An 18294-nucleotide genomic window follows, 5' to 3' on the forward strand; every position below is an offset into this window, starting at 1 on the left:
CACACATACACCACACAGAGCAATAGAACTGGTTAAAAGGAAGCAAGCCTTCATGGTCTTTAAAAATTAAAACACACAAGCTAAAGCACTCAGTGGTGTATTTTGACAGTGTGTGATGACCGTGGGTAAAGCACTTAAGCTGCTGTAATTAGTCTGATCGCCGTGGCGACAGAAGATGCTTTCCTTCATCCCTTCACTTCAGAAACCAGCATGACAGAATAAGACACACTGCCACAAGGAAAATATACACAAGACTGATAAGTGTGTTATGTCCAAGCCCAAACCCAGAGGGACTGATGCATTACATACTAACGTACATAGAGGCACACACACAGCATGTGAGTGAGTCACAAAGAACAGAAGACAAAAGGCAGCTTGATCTCGATGGTGTACAGAAACACATCTCCTGTTTGTGTGTAGCTTTTAAAACTGACAAAAACTTGATGAAGATATGAACTCTGAATCCACCTTGCATGGCAATCTATCAGCACACTAACATTAGTTAAACATGAAGATATTTTATTACCATTAGATCTGCATCCTAAAAGGAGAATAATAGATATTTGGAGATAACAAATGAAGCAAAACAACAACATTACTAACAAAGAGTAGATCCAAAAACAGTGAAGCTCCTAAGAGGCAAAGGTTAAGAGTCAAAGATGGATGACAAGGAGAGAAAACTAGATGTAGAGTGAGAAATGAAAGAAAAACAGAGAGAGAGAGAGAGAGACAGAGAGAGAGAGAGAGAGAGAGAGAGAGAGAGAGAAAGAGAGAGAGCAAGAGAGAGAGAGAGAGTGAGAGAGAGAGAGAGAGAGTCAGTGGAGCTGAGCCAGCGCTGAACAAAGAACTACAGTAACAGTCCACTGGCCTTACAGCTGCTCTCTGCACATACACTCCCTGGGCTCTGGCTCTGGCTGTGTGTATGTGTGCGCGCATGTGATTGTTGGTGTGTGTGTGTGTGTGTGTGTGTGTGTGTGTGTGTGTGTGTGTGTGTGTGTGTGTGTGTGTGTGTGTGTGTGTGTGTGTGTGTCTGTGTGCTGCTGTGAGGGTCCCCATAGGTGTCCACCCTTTCAGCAGTTGGACTGCCAACTCATAAACCCCCCAACCTCCAGCTCCTCCTGCAGAGAGGAGGATGGGAGGGGGGGTGAGAGGAGAAGCTCAGAGAAAGGAGGGGGAAACAAAAAAAGGAGGAAAGATAGAAATGAAAAACACCAAGTGCATCAGAAATTTGGAAAAATATTGATTTGAAACATCTTTAATTATAAAAACTCATTAGGTTTACATTTTAAGGCAGGTACTTCATTTGCAACAGAACTGCAGGAGCATTCAGTTGGAGCATTTGTTTTTTTTAATCATCATTGCAGCACAACAGGAATCAGTGAAACAATTCCCTGATTATGAACAGTACACTTAATTTTTACATCTTCTGGACAGTTCCCACATTTTTCAGTGGGGGGTGAACCGAGCCTATGGGGAAGTGAACTGGCACCTCTACAGCGACCACACGGGACTTGAGACGGCGACCCTCATGTTCTATTTTCTAATGTCAAGCAAGGAATTTAATGCGTACTTAACCCTGGAGCTGATCAGCCAATTAAAAGTTAATATGTTACTCTGTTTTGCCACTGTCAGCAAAATGACTATTCTTCCATTTTAAAAGAAGAGTTTGAACACTTTTTCAGTGGGATTGTCACAGGAGCTCAATCAGTGCACTCATCTTGCACTCAAGCTTTTTCACAGAATGCGGGACAGGATGACCCTGAAATGTTCGAATATGCACCTCGTTGCAGGAGACGTTTCCTGAAACGACTTAAAACAAAAGCAGCAGAAGCAGAAAAGAGCAGCAGCTTCACTACTTGCAGGACAATCACACCTGTGGTCAAACAGTCGTGTTGTAAAAATGGACGCCACATTTTTTTAAGACTAAAAGCTTTGATGAGTTTTACAAAGGTATGAACACATTGTTATTCAGAAGAGATGTGTTTTCCGAGTCTACGTTTTGTTTGAACAGGAATATGAGACATTATTGTTTGCTACAGAAAAAAATACTGTAGCACGAACGAACATGGCAATACTTAATTATGTTAAAAGGTCTTTTAAAAAACATGATTACATGCTTTTCATTAATCGGAGTCGACCATTTTTGACACACGGACACATACACAGAGGACCGCCTGCTGTTGTAATTAAAGGTGTCCTTGACAATGAGATAGACCGCTTTCACACGTTTGAACCCTTGAACATCAAGTCCTTAAAAAACACACGCATACACACGTGTTGTCTTGCAATCCACATACCTTTCCAAGTCAACAGTAACAAGGTCCATCTGGTAAATCTACAAATTCACACACGGACACAGATGGGTGAGATTTGCTCTCTATGAAAATGTGTACTGCCAGTTAAACAAGCTACCACATTTTGACCAAAAATAAACAAGAAGCAAGTGAAGAGAAAAAACTAAAATGAATGAATTAAAATGTACCTTGTCGCCATTGCTTTGATTGTTTCTCTTTTTCATATTGTTTACAATGAACACCCCTGGCAGCGTTGTGTTCTGCAGTGAGTGTGTTTGTGGTCCAGGCCATGTCTCTACGTTAAGCTTAGTGTTACTGCAGCGCACTGGGACTGCTGTGTGTACTCAATCTGTATGCATGGTGTGTGTGTCAGGCAGACGGTGTGTATGAGAGAGAGAGAGAGAGAGGGAGGGAGAGAGAGAGATTGAACAAAAAAGGGAAAGAAAAAGAAAGCCGTTCAGGTGTGTGTGTCCAGATTGTGCATCTATATCTTTTATGTGTGTGACTATGTCTGCATGTGTACGTTTGGTTCAGGAGCTGGGACCTGCGTGTGTCCCAGGGCAGGGAATGCAGGGGTCCCTGGACTCTTCTCGGCTTCCTGCTAACGAGACATCCACACACTTTCATACACCCATGGACACGCACGCACGCACGCACACACACACACACACACACACACACACACACTGCATCGATCAGGGCGAGGACGAGGGTCGCTCAGCGCCCCGTTAGCCAACCGCTAAGGACGGACCGCCTCAGGGCACTCTGCTCCCCGCCTACACATACACACACATGCACACAAATACACAAACTTCCAAATACATACAGTACATGCAAACACACAGATGTTATCAGCATTCACAGTAATGCTTGATTCTGCTGCACATACTAAACACACAGGACTTGAGTTCACTGCTAGAACAAGAGTTTACCATGGCAACAGTCTAACAGAGGAAAAACTGATTGTCTTTAGTTTACTATTACGCCTGCTTATATGGAACAATGTACAAGACCAACAAGAGATGATGTAGAATATACAAAAACAACATTTTATGATCATCAGTGTACCATGGGAAAGACCGACATTGCAACAAGTGAATACTAGTGCATTATAAAAACCACTGATTTGTAGTTCTCTAAATTACCTGACACACAACTTGAATGTTTCCTCCTTACAACAAGTTAAACTGAACATTGTTTCATAAATAGAAACAAAAAAAGGATTCACAGTGTTACATAGTCCAATAACAGCACCCAAAGTGTGAGAATCCCTGTAAACGAGACAGTCGCAGAGGATAGGTGGCTCACACTTCAAAGATGACTCCATTAAAAAGGTGAATTTCAGTGTCTTCCATCTGGGTGGAGGTCTAATGTACCAGCTAGTAAAGAGAGCAAGAACTACAAAAACAGCTATACTGTATATTCTATATAAATTGAAGAAATATTCGGCTTTCTAAGGTCTGTTCTTCGTACATTGTATAAACAATGTGAATGTTCACACAGCTGCTCTAACTGGATCAGAATTACAGTTAGGATGAGCAACATTTGGAAAGGTTTAGAAGTAGGAGACATGTTCAGAATATGTTTCATATCAACTTGAAATGAACATAAACATGTCAATGTGTCCATCAGACTGTTTGAATCAACGGCTGCCGTGAAAGGCGAGGGCCAACGCTGTGTGCTTTCTATGTATTCTGTAATTAACACTGATGCCGCATTTATTTACCGTTGCAGAGCAGACATGATTGCACCACTGGGACAGCACATACACACAGAGACACGTTGTCATTACAAACCATTAGCAGACAACATTAAGTGGCTAACAGCTACAACATCACCAGGCTGTTAAACTTTATGATCACTATTAAAAGCAAAGAAATATGGTTGGCGCTAATATAGCACACCAAGAGAGCCGACAAAGCCGAGAGCAGGCCATTTCTGTTTTGTTTGTTTTTCTTAAGGAAATGTTAGGAAGCAGAGAGTGTAGGATGACATGCAGCAAAGAGCTGAGGTCGATTAGAAACCCATGGCTGCCATGATGGCGATCGTAGGGCACGCAGAATAACCGCTAGGATATCTGGCACAACGGGTCTCTTCTGTTCAGAAGATGGCTAATCAATGACTCAAAGTGATACCACTTGATTCAAATTGTAAAAATAAACCACCACTCGTGCACTGCTTTGTTGACCAAGACATATCGTAAAAAAGTTCAGTGTAACGAACTGCAAACTATATCTGCAGTGGGGACTATAAAGTCATTAAAGACACATTTAGGAACGATTTCATTAAAAAAAAATTAATGGTGTGGTCTGAGTGGTATTATTAGAAACTAAAGAAAAAAAGACTCAGCACACAGGCTGGAAGATGTGCTGAGCGAGGCAACTATCCATGAGTAAGCATCTGGGTGAACGAGAGGTTAAAAATGAAGGAGAGCGAAAGGGAGAAGCATGAAGGTGGGAGCTGGTGTTTGGTCTTCTCTCTTTCTGCCCTGGAGAGAAACTAAGAAATGAAACAGGGAGCAGGAGGAAGGAAGGAAGGAAGGAAGGATGGAAGGCAGAGACAGAAAGCAAAAGGCCGGCTTCTTCTCTGATGCAGTATTCTGCGAGTATGTGTGTGAGTGTGTGGCTGCATACTTGTGCCTGTTTGTGTGTATGAATAATTCAGGTCCATGGAGAGGGCAGCCTGCTGCGGTAATGAGGAGGACATGCATTGATAGCAAATATTGCTGGTGGGAAGCTATCGATCCAACAGCCATTTGTCCAAAATTTAGTCGGGAAGCCAGCGCTGTCTGCAGACTTTACAGTGACTGATGGACAGATGGACACAAACAAAGAGACACTATGGTTCTTAACCTGATAATTGGGCTAGTCATTATGATGGCATTAATCTGATCATGACTAAAAAAATCAAATAAAAATGAAACTGAATCCATGTTCAGATGTGGAATGAGGAAAGTAACTGAGAGAACACTGTTTAATTATCTTTTTTCTATAGTAAATTAGGACCACCAACTTAATCGGAGATTCAAACACTGCTCTAGCTTGGGATTGGATGTCCCTCTTAGCAAACTTCCTATAGACTCAAACTTTCTTTTCTTAATCAAATAGTCAAAAGGAAACAGAAATGTTGCTGCTTCCTGACCTTTATTTCACTGCTTCAGTCTTTAACATAATAACTTCATATTAGTAGTGTGTCCAGTGGGGATGGCTAGGGGTTCATCATTTACCAAAATGTTGCCAATTACTGTATTTTTGCAAGCTAGACTGTGTTTTTAAAAAATTAACGTTTAGAAGATTCATATTTTGCCAGTCTGTGTTACTTTTTAAAGTTACAAAATAGACAGACGGGAGTAAACCTCTATCGATGATATGTTGATGTTAAGACTTTAGGTGGTGTGTTTATGCAACTTAAGCGAGAGTTTAAAAGTGATACTAGTATGCAAAGTTTAACAAAGTACCATAGTTAAACTCACTAGCTGGTATGTCTTCACTTACTGCATTTAAATGGTAGAGCTGGTCCTGTTTTATCTTGTAGTTATGTGATTCACCCCTAAGCTCCCTGACTCGTCCTGTTCATCCACCAGGCAGGAACCAGGCAGTTCCTGTAAGCACTCACAAAGAAGAAAATAACATACCTTTTTCTGCCTTTTTTTTTTTTTTACTGCTCTTTTACTCCCCTCTTGCAAAACTTCAAATCCCCCCAGCCACACACGGATATCCACACACATACATCCACACAGACTCCCTTTCTTTTCTGGTGTCACAGTGTCAGATATTCCAGGTTAGGGAGAACACTGGGGAAATTACACTTCTAGGCCTCTAGCACTGTGTCAGCGTGTGTTTGTCCGTATGTGTGTGTGTGCATGTCCAGCAAATCTCACGGGGGAACCTGTTACCGTAGGGGAAGAGGACAGACAATGAAGAGAGGGAGGCACTGGTGGGGGGGAGTTGTAGGGAGAGATAGGATGATGGAGTGCAGGAGAGAGCATCAGGGATTAAAAGAGGAGAAGACAGTGGAGCTGAAGCCAACAAGACCAGGCCATTCGACCAGTCCCATAGCTTCTCATTATGTGTGTGTGGGGATTTCAAGTCTTTGTGCCAAAGATATTCTCTCCTTAATGTATTACCAGTTTAACTCGCATGTCATATAATCAATAAATATGCTAGAAAGTGGATCTCTGTCCCCTTACATGTAGGACAAAATGTGTGTGTAGGTGTGTGTGTGTTTTAAGGATGTGTGTTACCTGCCAACAAAACAATCAGACATTGTCAGCTATACTAGCTGGCACCAGAATCACGAGACTGCTAAACTAATATCAATAATATTTCAATGTGAAGATCCTCAATGCTGGTCAAATGTTGTGCTCAAACTATAATTCAACCGACACTAACCGGGACCTTTAACTTGCTGTGGTCTGAGTTATCAGACCATCTATCCTCAATATACAGTCTGGATGTAAAAAAGAAAAGTAAACAAATAAAATATTGGAGCAGCAGCAGCAGCGTGGTTTGGCACTTTTATCCAGAAAATGAATCAATGTATAAACAGGACCTAATTCAAGTTATGATCATGTTTTTTTCTCTTTCAACAAACCAATCTTGGGTTAAGTAGCAAACTATGATGCTTGTCGGAAATTCACGTTTATATTTGTGATACAGCAGGATGTGCCATTTGTTTGACTGGAACATTTAAGATAACTCTTAAGAAGATTGAAATGTAAGGAAAGACAGCCTGGAGATCTTAAATGGATGTTAAACAAGACGGGAAGAAGGTTCCAGCACTAATGGTCCGAAGGTTTATCAGGTGACTGAATAGATCCAAAAAATATATTACGTAGATCTTAAGTGTCTTATTTTCATTATAAAGGCAGCACCACATAGAGCTGCAGAGTATTTTTTGGATCAAGTAAATAGGACTGGGTAAAAACTGAAATGTAGCTGCTCAAAGACGGCAATCAACTGGCTCAAATGTCAGTGAATAAAAAAAAAAAAATCAAAGCTTGTCCTCTGATTGGTCTTTAGCACCCAACTATGTGACTGATGCAGGTGCTTTATTCAATGCTTCATGTGACACTAAAAGCATAGTCTGAAAATAGAGTGGAAAGGAGCAAAGGTGTTTCCAGACACTTTGTACAAAGCTGAAATGATTTTGCCTCTGCGGTAAGTCTGACACAAAGTGGTGCTGGGAATCAAACCTACAGCACCACTCTGAGCTGCCACAGCAGGCACAGAGAGACTCCACTCACAAACACACACCCGCACACACTTTCACACTGAATGTCAGTCATACTATAAATACACACACACACACACACACACACACACACACACACACACACACACAGTTCAGTACAAACAATTACTGCCAATCACACTGAGGTCATTCAAATTCTCTTTCTCTTTCTTTCTCTGTCTCACACACTCATATACCCCAGGCAGCAGCACTGCGACCTTAGCCTCTCCTTCACCTGTACAGGCCAGTAATTACATTGTGACACCAGACAGACTAAAACCACCCCTGCAATTACCACTGCAGAGAGAGAAAGTGTGGGTGGTGAATTCTTAGAGTTGTGCTTCTTAATTGTATTTCAATTATAAATGCAACTCATACTGATGGAATGAATTTCTATCCTAATTCTAGTTGTGTTCAAGGATTAAAACACTCCAAAAAAAAAAAAGGTTGAATTGAGTGTTATGAGCAAGGCCCGGATTCCATGTTTTAATGTACAACCCAACAAGGTTTAACCCCGACACACAGTGACACCCTTTGCTTCCTTCTTGCCGTCTCCAGCATGATGACTAAATCAGACCGGACACATCTGTTCAAAGTGGGAAAGGGAATGAAAGAAATGGGATTGCATGTCACGTGGAGGAGACTCAAACTCCAAACACCGAGCATACAGGAGCAGGGCAGTTGCATCTAGGACACGCCCGACTCCTCAACTATAAAGAAAAAACATCTGGATAGCATCCAAAAGCACCATGCATCAACACACACACACACACACACACACTCACACATGCAAACACTCTCCACACACTCTAATGAAGCCCCGGTAGTGACGAAGAGCAGCAGGGAGCGGCGCGGATCGCCGAAGACAAGTGTGTGCGAGCTTTCGTCGCACAGTGTTTCTATGTGTGAGCCTGTGTGTGCGTCTCCGGCGGGATAATTATGGCGCTCCTCGGCAGCTGAGCGTGCCAGATGTACTGGGAGAATGAGAAGGAGGTGGTGGGGGTGGAGGACGAAGAGGAGGAGGAGGAGGCACGGCGCAGAGCAGAGAGGGAGCCCAGCACCAGGAGCAATGCAGAAGGGAGCAGACAGAGTGTTATGTGAATACATTAGTGTGAATGTGTTGTGTATCTATGCATTGATGTGTGTCCGTGTGTGTGTTTTTACCTGGGAATGTTTCCTGGGTGTGTAAGATAATGTCTCACTATTTCCAGATGGATGTCCGTGTTATGTTCAATTACTGTGTGAGTGTGCGTAGTGTGTATGTTGTTGTGTCCATGTGTATATTTGGCATGGCTAGTTTTGTTTCATGCCATCCGCCATTAGCAGGTTGGCTCAGTCACAAATGAGTGTCTCTCATCCAGGAGAGATAGAAGAAGGAGGAGAGCCAGGAGAAGATGAGATGAAGAGGAGAAGGTGGATGATGAGTAAGTGTGGAGCAGGGAAAGGTGGAGAGAGTGAAGGATCACAGAAGAAGAAAGAGGATTTTTTTTTTTGCTTTAAAATGACAAATTCCACCTTAACTAGAGGCATGTTAGATGACAATACAATATTAGCATAATGAGTGTAATTATCATTATGTTGTGGGTGGGGGGCTCACATGGTGTTCACAGCCCCACTCTGCGTCCAATCTACGAACCTGCAGTGTACAACCACATCACAGCGCCTTTAAACAGAGAACTAGCAATGTGATGGAGCTCTGCAGGAGACCTGTTTTATGCTGTGCAGAACATTTCTGGGCCTATTGCATGATGACTGGCGATCAAACCATCAATGTTTGGAGGTTAACTATCCCAGAGGCTGTTAACTTAAAGATTAACTTAAAAGATACTTGTTTAAAGAGTCAGAGAGGTTTTTATCAAATCTAACAGTTCCAGTTCTTGAGTAACAAACATCTGCAGGTGTTATTTTACATTTTGTATGATTTAAAAATCCTGCAGATAGTCAGCTGTTTAAAGAAGTTCTGCCTGAATTAATGGATTGATGGATTGCTTACATGCCCAAAGACAAAACATGTAATACTTCACAAAGGAGATATATGTAGTTGTATAAGCATAGCAGAGCAGTGCATATTGTGTAAATATACATACACAATAGAGGATCAGATAGACTGAAAGCAATAAAGTAAGGAAGGTAAAGAAAGAAAGCACACCAGGGCTAAAAAAAGAAGGGCGGAAAGTAAGAGATTCTGTCTACCGTGGCTGGCTTTGTCACCTTGCTCACCCATGGGGGGCAAGACAAAGCACCTTGGGAAATTACTGCAACTAGAATGCATTGATTTGCCCACGGATGATGTGTGCACATGGCAGTGTGTGTGTGTTTTTGTCAGAGGGCCTTTGTACTGCAATAAAGAGAACAGCCTGGTCGACATCTGTTTAGAGACGAAAGATAAGAGCGACAGTGTATGCCGTTGTTTCAACCTTTTTCTCCTCCTCGTTCTCACTCCTGCTTGTTCCTGTCTGCTGCCGTGTAATTAAGAGCCAAAAGAAACTCTTCACCCTCTCCCAGCGTGGCTTTGCATCCCGCCTCATGCTGCGTTGTTGCCAGTAGTTCTGTAATCTTCGGTCCAGTGCTGAATCAACAGCTCGTGCTGAACTCGGCTGTCACTCAAGACAACAAATCATGAGTTGTTATTCTGGACTTACTTAAAACAGAACAAACAGAGGGCTTTTCAAATACTTTGTTTGCCCCCGAAACATTTATTGCTTATATTTTAAGTCCTGCCTTCTATCCCCCTCTCACCCCAGCTGCTCTATTAATTAACTCACATTTGTAAAACCTCCTCTGACAAAAATCACTTGATCAGTAATGAACCGCCACTGGCAACAGGCCCAAATATACAGCATGTATGCCAGGAACATGATATGTGTACACCAAGCCAGATGACAGTGAAAAGACTCCAGGAATATAAAATCAGGTTCTTGTTCACGTATGAAATGGGTTCTGACATTTGCACTTTACACTCACTTCACTTTTATTTTTAAACAATGAAACATCCAAGCCCTCACTCGCAAACAAAAGAGTTGGTTACACAAATTATTTTTTTACCCTTAAGCCTGGCGCCGGAAAACGCAGCGTTTTCCAGATTTATGTTATATTTCCAGTGTTTCCGTTAAATGAGCGACCGTGTTAACTGGCAACATTCAACTGTACATGTCTGTGTTTCATGTGGTTACAACAGCTGGTCTATAAAATATCAAAAATTAAGAGGTATTTACAAGGAATCCAATTTTAAAAAAATTATCTTTTGGGTTTCAATAGGGTCCTTCGCACTGGTCAGCGCTTCGGTCACTAAAAAACTAACTATGACAACTCCACACACATTGGCTCAGAGTCACCAGATCACAGGGTCACACATTAAACCGAAACACTGACTTACAACTTGCTTCCTCTTTGAGCCTGAAACATCTTTACAACAACATACTGCTTTTGTCACATTTATTTCGACATGTTTAATACCCCTGAATGCTGCTTCTACCCCTTTTAATTTAACGGGACATTTGTAAAATGGATGTAAAATGTGTTCATGATGTTGGAGAGCTAGATCAAGATGGTCGTCAAACACGGACTTCCAACCCTGCTGGCTATTAGAAACGAAGCAGGTGTAAGCCTTATCCCAAACAGTTTCACTTTTTGTCACTTCTTATTGCCAGTTCAAGGTGGGATATTTACGCCCCTGTTCCACCCCTTTGCAGTGTGAAATGCGCTAAGGCAGAATAATGAGACAAAGATGTTCAGCAACTGATCTGCCATCAAAAGTCGTGAGCGTGCGTGCGTATAGGAAGCTCCCGTTGTTTACACTTTGTGCCCCTGTGAATTCACACACTGGGACACTATTACGCCGCTGCAGATGCAACGTGCAAGTCTAAAGGTGTATTGACAGCCGATCTCTGTTCCTGAGCTTTTGTGGCATCGCAATCTTTAACAGGCTTATGAAATAAGAAGAATTCTTCCAAACAGTCCCCTTCCTTTCTTTCAGTATAAACTGTGGCAGCCATGAGTAATAAAATCAACATTTCAAGATTTTTTTTTTATTCTCCATCTATTCTTAAAATGAAACTTCACAATCCAAGGAAAAAATTCACCTGAGATTGATGTGTGCTGCTGAATAAGTGCAGTTGATTAGGGGCTAACCTAGTAGTCAAATGTTCTTTGCCAACATTCTCATAACTGACTGGTTTGATTCATTTTAGGACCGTCTTCAAAAATGTCAAATCATTGTGATCGTACATGTGGATATTGAACATCTGTGTTGGCTAAAAGATGCCAAAGGAAACCCACCTCAAACTTTATCGTCTTTATCTTCTTCTTATACATATTTATGATTTTATGCTCTTGCCCATAATCATATATGTATTATAAGAAGCATCTGGCGGTCTTGTGCTATTCTGGATCTGTAACTTTATCATACTTGTGCAGGTCTGTACTGTAGCCTGTACTGCTCTAATAATATGGAGTCAACCACAGTATCACTTGTCTATCTAGCAGCTGCTCTCTATGCAGCTGCTCAAAATGTCATTTATAACACAGAAAACTCCCACAGTGGACTGACACGTATGTGTGTGTGTGAGTGAGTTTGAGTTTTTCTGTCTGTCTGGCACCATCTCCCCCTCTCTCTGCTGGTTCAAACAAGGCTAGCAAGGTGACCCTGAATCACAGGCTGTGTGAGCGTGCGCGGATCTTTATGGGTGCGTTCATGTGCTTGTGTGCGGGCAGATATCAGCATGTGTGTGCGTGTATGTGTGTGAACAGTTCCAGTAATTAACACCAGCCACTAATGAAGTCCAGCTGCTCAGCAAGAGGACTGAGTGTGAGCCAAAATCTGGCAGAAATCACTCCCATCCTCTCTGTGTCTCTCGCCCCTGACACACACTCCTTCCGTTTCTCGCTTTTTCATCTTTATCCACCCATCCCCATCCGGGCTCTCTCTTTTTGTCAACCTATTGATCTTTCATTCAGTTGTTTTCTTCTCCCTCGCTTCTCCCCGCCACGTCCTCTGCAGATTCTATCTCTCTGCGTCAGGCTGTGTCCTCTCCTGCAGTTTGCCATCAGTAGAAATCTACTCAATTGATACGTAATCACCACCACTTCTGTCAACATCTTGTTTTCTTGATGTCTCACTCACTATTTTATCATTCTAGTGATGTTTATCACTTCTTCACTTCCCTTGTGCTTATTATCTGCTGTTCTTTAGTTTCTAATATTCCCTCATCAACATACAAAAAAAATCGTATCTACTGCAAAACTTCAAATAAAAGCCCAGTCCCTTCTACTAGCCTCAAGTGTTAAAGAAAGACAAAATGATGCTTGCATGTGTAGCATCCATCCAGCAGGCTGGCATATTGTTTTAAAAAGAAAGATCAAATAAGTTCATTTTAATAGCTAATACAGAAGAAAGGAACTGTCCTGATGAAAAACACAGTTTAAGGTGTATAAAGGAGTCCGGACTTAAAGTCTGATGCACTCATATAAAAATCCTTTAATTGACAGGGATATGAAATGAAAAGATATCAGAGCGCCTTTTTACACCTTAAACTTTGTTTTTCTTCAGGACAGTTATTTTTAACTTTTAATTTGTTTATCTTTATGTGATCTCCCAACTATTTACAGTTTTCAGCCCTTCTCAGTTAGATTTAATATGTGATTGATTTTTGATGTAATGATTAATGATGGCTTATTCTTGTCCCAGGATTAACATATCTCCTTTATTCCGAGCTGTCTTGCCTTCATCTTGATCCCACTCTCTCTTCTGTCAAAAAAAATAAATGAAATGAAAAAACATCAAATAAAGACAAACTGACCTTTTCTCTTTCCAGCAGGACACTTTAAAAGCTTATGCTGCTGCCTCCCCCCTCATGAGGTCTCCAATATGTGACTGCAGAACACATTCAGACACTAAACACTCACTAAATATGCACAGTGCCACACCTGAACATAATAGCTCACCAGTTTGTAGACTGTTGGACAATAACATCATATAGAGTAAAGAATAAATAAGGAACTTTACATATGATCAATGATGTCTTTGCTCGTATGAAACACTGACTCTTCTTCACACACACACACACACACACCCACACACACACACACACACACACACACGTGGCATCAAAGTGTTTTCCTGTCATACACAAATACAGTAGAAATCAGCTGTATTATCACATTCAGAGCCATATGATAATTGCATTACTGTACAGGCCCAAACTCTGTTTCCCACACACAAGCACACGCCCTCTCACTCGCTACCAGCTGTGACAGATGTGCCTGTCACAGGAGAAAATGAATTCAGAATAGTTAGTGAATTAAGCAGGGAGTTAATTGTTGCTTGGCCCCTGTTTATGAAGCGCATAAAGGCAAAGCGCCTTGTTTGTCTTGTGACAATTAGCCAGCAGAGATAGAGAGGGGAGCCTGTGTGTATGTCACTGTGTGTGTATGTGCAAGTGTGTGTGTAATTGTCCTGTTGTCTTTAGCAGCTGGTGCAGCCACACCTGGACGGGTTGAGAGAGAGAGAGAGAGAGAGAGAGAGAGAGAGAGAGAGAGAGAGAGACAGAGAGAGAGAGAGAGAGAGAGAGAGAGAGAGAGAGAGAGAGAGAGAGAGAGAGAGAGAGAGAGAGAGGGGAGATGGGGGGATGCAAGGGGGGGTGCAAAGGTATGTACCCCTCTATCTGTGGGCATTCTCTCAAACAGAGTCACATCACACAGGCTCTCTAATGTACACAGAGAGAGCTAACAAAGACATCACTTTAGACAATGTAGACAACTTCTATACATGAGTTAAGACAGCTGATGTTGCATTTACAAATATTCTCACAGGCAAACAAGAAACCTGACACACAAGTCCTCTCTCTCTCACTCACTCTGTGTCACTCACACGCACATACACACAATTATTTTGTTTTTCGAGGCCTATCCTGGTTGGATGTCCCCCAGTCTATTTGTCAGTGTGTCCTATTAGGTTTCCAAACAGCTTGTAATGACTGGTAATAAACAGCAGAAGAAGAAGAAGGTAAATCAAGCGAGAAGACGACAAAATGAGCTCTCCAGGGGACCACTGCGCTCCTAGCCTCAGAAACACAAACACACACTGACACACACACACACACACACACTAAAACCCCCAGAAAGAAACTGACAGTTCTGGGTATGTATCCATTCACAGTCAATAAAGCAGACAATGGCAGGTTATGGTGACTAAACAAATAGAAAACATTTTCTTTTAACACTTCAAGAGGAGGTTGGAGGAATATTTGAAACCCGATGTCAGGAAAAAAAAGAGAGAAAATGTGTATCAGGAGGAGCATTTTCATGGTGGTTTAAAGACATACAGGGCGATGAGAGGTTCTTTTTCATTTATTCATATTTTTACAGGAGTTACTGGCAACGGAAAGTACATCCAGATCAGAAAGTCGACGCATGAGTTTTGTGTTTGTGTGAGACAGGTTCCGGTCGTAATGATGTAAATATGAAACAGATTAGAGCTGAAGCAAAGGAACACAATTTAAAGGTCCTCGTAAGTTTAAACACTTAGAATAGAACTGCAAAAAAACAAGCAAAGGTGTCTTTCTTTATCAAATCTGTGCACATGGAAGAGGCTCCCGTGTTCCTATGTGAATGATATTCAAAATATATCAGCAGACGTTTTTGCAAACAAACAAGGCATTAAGCTAATACATGTAAGTCAATTTTCTATTAGCGACTTCATTGTACAAGGATTGCTTCCTGCACTTTTTGATTATCCCTTTATCACTTTTATATCACAAAAATAGATCTTTTCTTAAAAATACTTCAAGAATTCTATCTTTCTCTATTAATATATTCCTACATATGGCCCATCTTTCATTCTCACATCCTCCTCCCCTTCTTCTCCTCTCCTTCATCTAGCCCTCTGTGGTCCTCTCTCTCCTCCTCATCCCCGTCCCTCGTCCCTTCATCATCGCTCCCTCCCTCCCTCTGGTGTCACGGCTCGCTGGCTCCAGGTGGCGAGGGAGGAAGGGAGGAAGGGATGTAGGGAAGGATGGATTGAGGGAGGGATGGGAGGCAGGAAGGGGGGGGTGGCTGTGTGTTGTCATCTGTTCCTACTTTCATACCATCGCAGTGCAGACCAAACTCTGAGTTTTAGGACGAGTTCTGACAAAACCTGTGTCAATAAGACACCTGTAGTATTTGTGACAGTATGAGCTGAGGTGCCGCTGGATGAGGAAAGGGTGTGTAAACAGCTTTACTACTTTAGAAACCCTGGTTTATCCATGTGTTCAGACTTCTCTGAGAAGGCCTTTCATCGCATGCGGGGCTAAAATCTCTCTCAGAGACCGCTCTCGTGCTTAAGAGAGAATTAGCTGTTGGTCAGACAATTTCACGAGCTGTCTACTTATTTTCACATTATTTTGGTTCAAAGGGGATGCCGACATGTTCCTGTTCACTCATGCATCCATGAAATGCTGCATTTTGCAGTACTCTTTTGGTATTAGTAGATACCGATGGGGAAAAGAAAACCCTATGAACGAATGAATGTGACTCAGTGAATACATATTCTTCGTACAGCGCTTTTGAAGGGAAGCCATGCAAACATTACAAGACAGAGGGCAAAGTAGATTGCAGCTTATTAGTGCAGGTGCGTCAGGGTAACTGCACTGCATGTAGCCAGCCAGTGGCAAAGACTGCCCTCTAATACACACACACACACGAATGAACTCTCAACCGCATTATCCACCTCCATTGACTCTAAAAGCTTCTTTTTCGCCTCATTAAGTCTTCAGTGACACAAAGTTACCACACTAGACCCTGCATACTCCCACATACACATACAGAAAGGTGTGTGCGTGCATGTGAAAAAGGAGGAAGTGTGGTGGTGGTGGTGGGGGGGGGGGGGGGGACTTGGAAGCGCAGAAAAACGTGTGCACACATCACACACCAGCTCAGCCACAGCCCCTGGGACGGCTGCTTAGACAGCAGCCCGACATTACTAGTCAAGCGCATCACAGATTTGACTGCAGGCTAACAGACAGGCTGACTGCAGGTTGACTCCTCTGAGCCGTCCGATAAGAGCAACCTCAAGAAACCAAAAAGCGAGCTGTGTTTATGTAATGCATCACTCCACACGGCCAGGTTCATAAGCTAGTTTCGGTATTCAAAGCGACGTTAACATTTTGAAGTGAAAAGTAACCGACTTCAACCGACTTCATTCAGAGACCTTAAAGAAAAAAGGTTTCTGTTACAGCTTTTTAAAAGGAAATATTTAGAGTGAACTGATGCCGACCCTGGCCATTGGAAAACGTGTCAGAAGACAGCTTCAAAGTAGGTCTCCTGCTACTAATCTTCAGATCTGTTGAGAATGTGAATAGGGAGGGCTACCTAACTCTATTAGAGAGCATTGATGTAAATAAGTAAGTAAAGCTCATGCTGAGGACACATCATTAGCCACCACACTCCTCAGGGAGCACTTAGATCCAGGTGAGTGGCCACTCAATACCTCCAAGGCATCTGTGTGTGCAGAGTGTGTGTGTGTGTGTGTGTGTGTGTGTGTGTGTGTGTGTGTGTGTGTGTGTGTGTGTGTGTGTGTGTGTGTGTGCGCAGAGTGTGTGCGCGTGCGTGTGTGTGTGTGTGTGTGTGGTGCATGAGGTGGAAGGGACAATGAAGCATGCAGCTCGAGCAAGAAATAGGGTGAATGAGGAGTTTAGGTAAGGGTCAATAGTGCAAAGATTTGGTTTAAATGCGTCCCATACAACATCATCCCTTCAGATTTTTATGGAAACAGTTTATACTGCTCTTACGTTCGTACTGACTCTTTACAATTTGTAGCCCAATTTAAGCCACACGTCTGCTCCCAAATCTTTTTCCACATCATGCAATGCGGCTTTTTAAAACATCTCGTGTGAAATCATAGCATACTCAACATGATAACTCTTCTCTGTCTTGATATAAAAATCAAGGGAATGAAATGCTGATGTGCAGGCAGTGAGACAGCACAATGCTGCCTTGCTCACAGTGCGAGCTAAGGAGACAGAAAGGGGACAAACCTTGCCGACAGGTGGGCTCTTCTACGGGCCATCCAATAGGCAGGTGGGGATGGGGGAGAGCGGAGGAGAAAATGGGCAGGGTTAGTAAATTTGAGTGTGAAAGTGGTGTGTGTGTGTGTGTGTGTGTGTGGGAGGTAAATAGTGGATTGATAACTTGATAGTGACACATCATGAAGCAAGGCCACTTCTTCTCAGTTGGACTAATGAACCGCTGAAAAGGCCTTTCTTTGCAACGTCTTTTAGGAGCTCACAAAGTCAAAGTCAGAAGTCAAAGAAACTCGTTCTTGAACTACATGAGACATTTGGTTTGGAACGGGTGACATATTGACATCGATGCAAAGATGTAAGCATTAATGGACATCTCATGCGGCTGGAAGCTAAAGTGATAGTGAAAAGAAATGGAGCGAGGAGAGTATAAAGAAAGGAGTAAAGTAACGGCAGCGGCAGTCAGTTTTACAAGAGGTGCAAGTATGTTAAGAGAACAAGAGGTTGTGAAATAGAGTCCTTGGCAGAACAAAGGAAGAGTTCCAGTTAGTTTGCTGATTAAAGATTGGTCCCTGATTAAAGACCAGAGGAAACATGCGAGTACATGCTGTGTGAAGCTCTGTGCGCACACACACAGTGCTAGTTTAGAGCAGACACACGTTAGGTATTTCCGTGCGTGTGTGTGTGTGTGTGTGTCTGTGTGTGAGGAAGAGGAGAAGTATGCGTGTCTACATGTGTTTGAGAAGTGAGGACTCATGCTGTGAATTCCA

The 18294-nt window shown here is 42.4% G+C and overlaps 1 protein-coding gene across 2 annotated transcripts in view; it reads right to left on the bottom strand.

Moving 5' to 3' along the window:
- Nucleotides 1-18294, bottom strand: part of znf423 (zinc finger protein 423) — a 139729-nt gene that overhangs the window by 42721 nt on the left and 78714 nt on the right. Inside the window, exon 19 of one of the 2 annotated variants that reach the window (XM_079346867.1) lies at nucleotides 17540-17560. The exons of the other annotated variant lie outside the window; for it this stretch is intronic. Within the exon in view, the coding sequence (XP_079202993.1) occupies nucleotides 17540-17560 (21 nt within the window). The remainder of the gene's footprint in view (nucleotides 1-17539; nucleotides 17561-18294) is intronic. 2 annotated transcript variants of the gene reach the window in all.

The sequence above is a fragment of the Symphodus melops genome (genome assembly GCF_947650265.1).
Source record: "Symphodus melops genome assembly, chromosome: 6".
NCBI classification, from domain to species: Eukaryota; Metazoa; Chordata; class Actinopteri; order Labriformes; family Labridae; genus Symphodus; species Symphodus melops.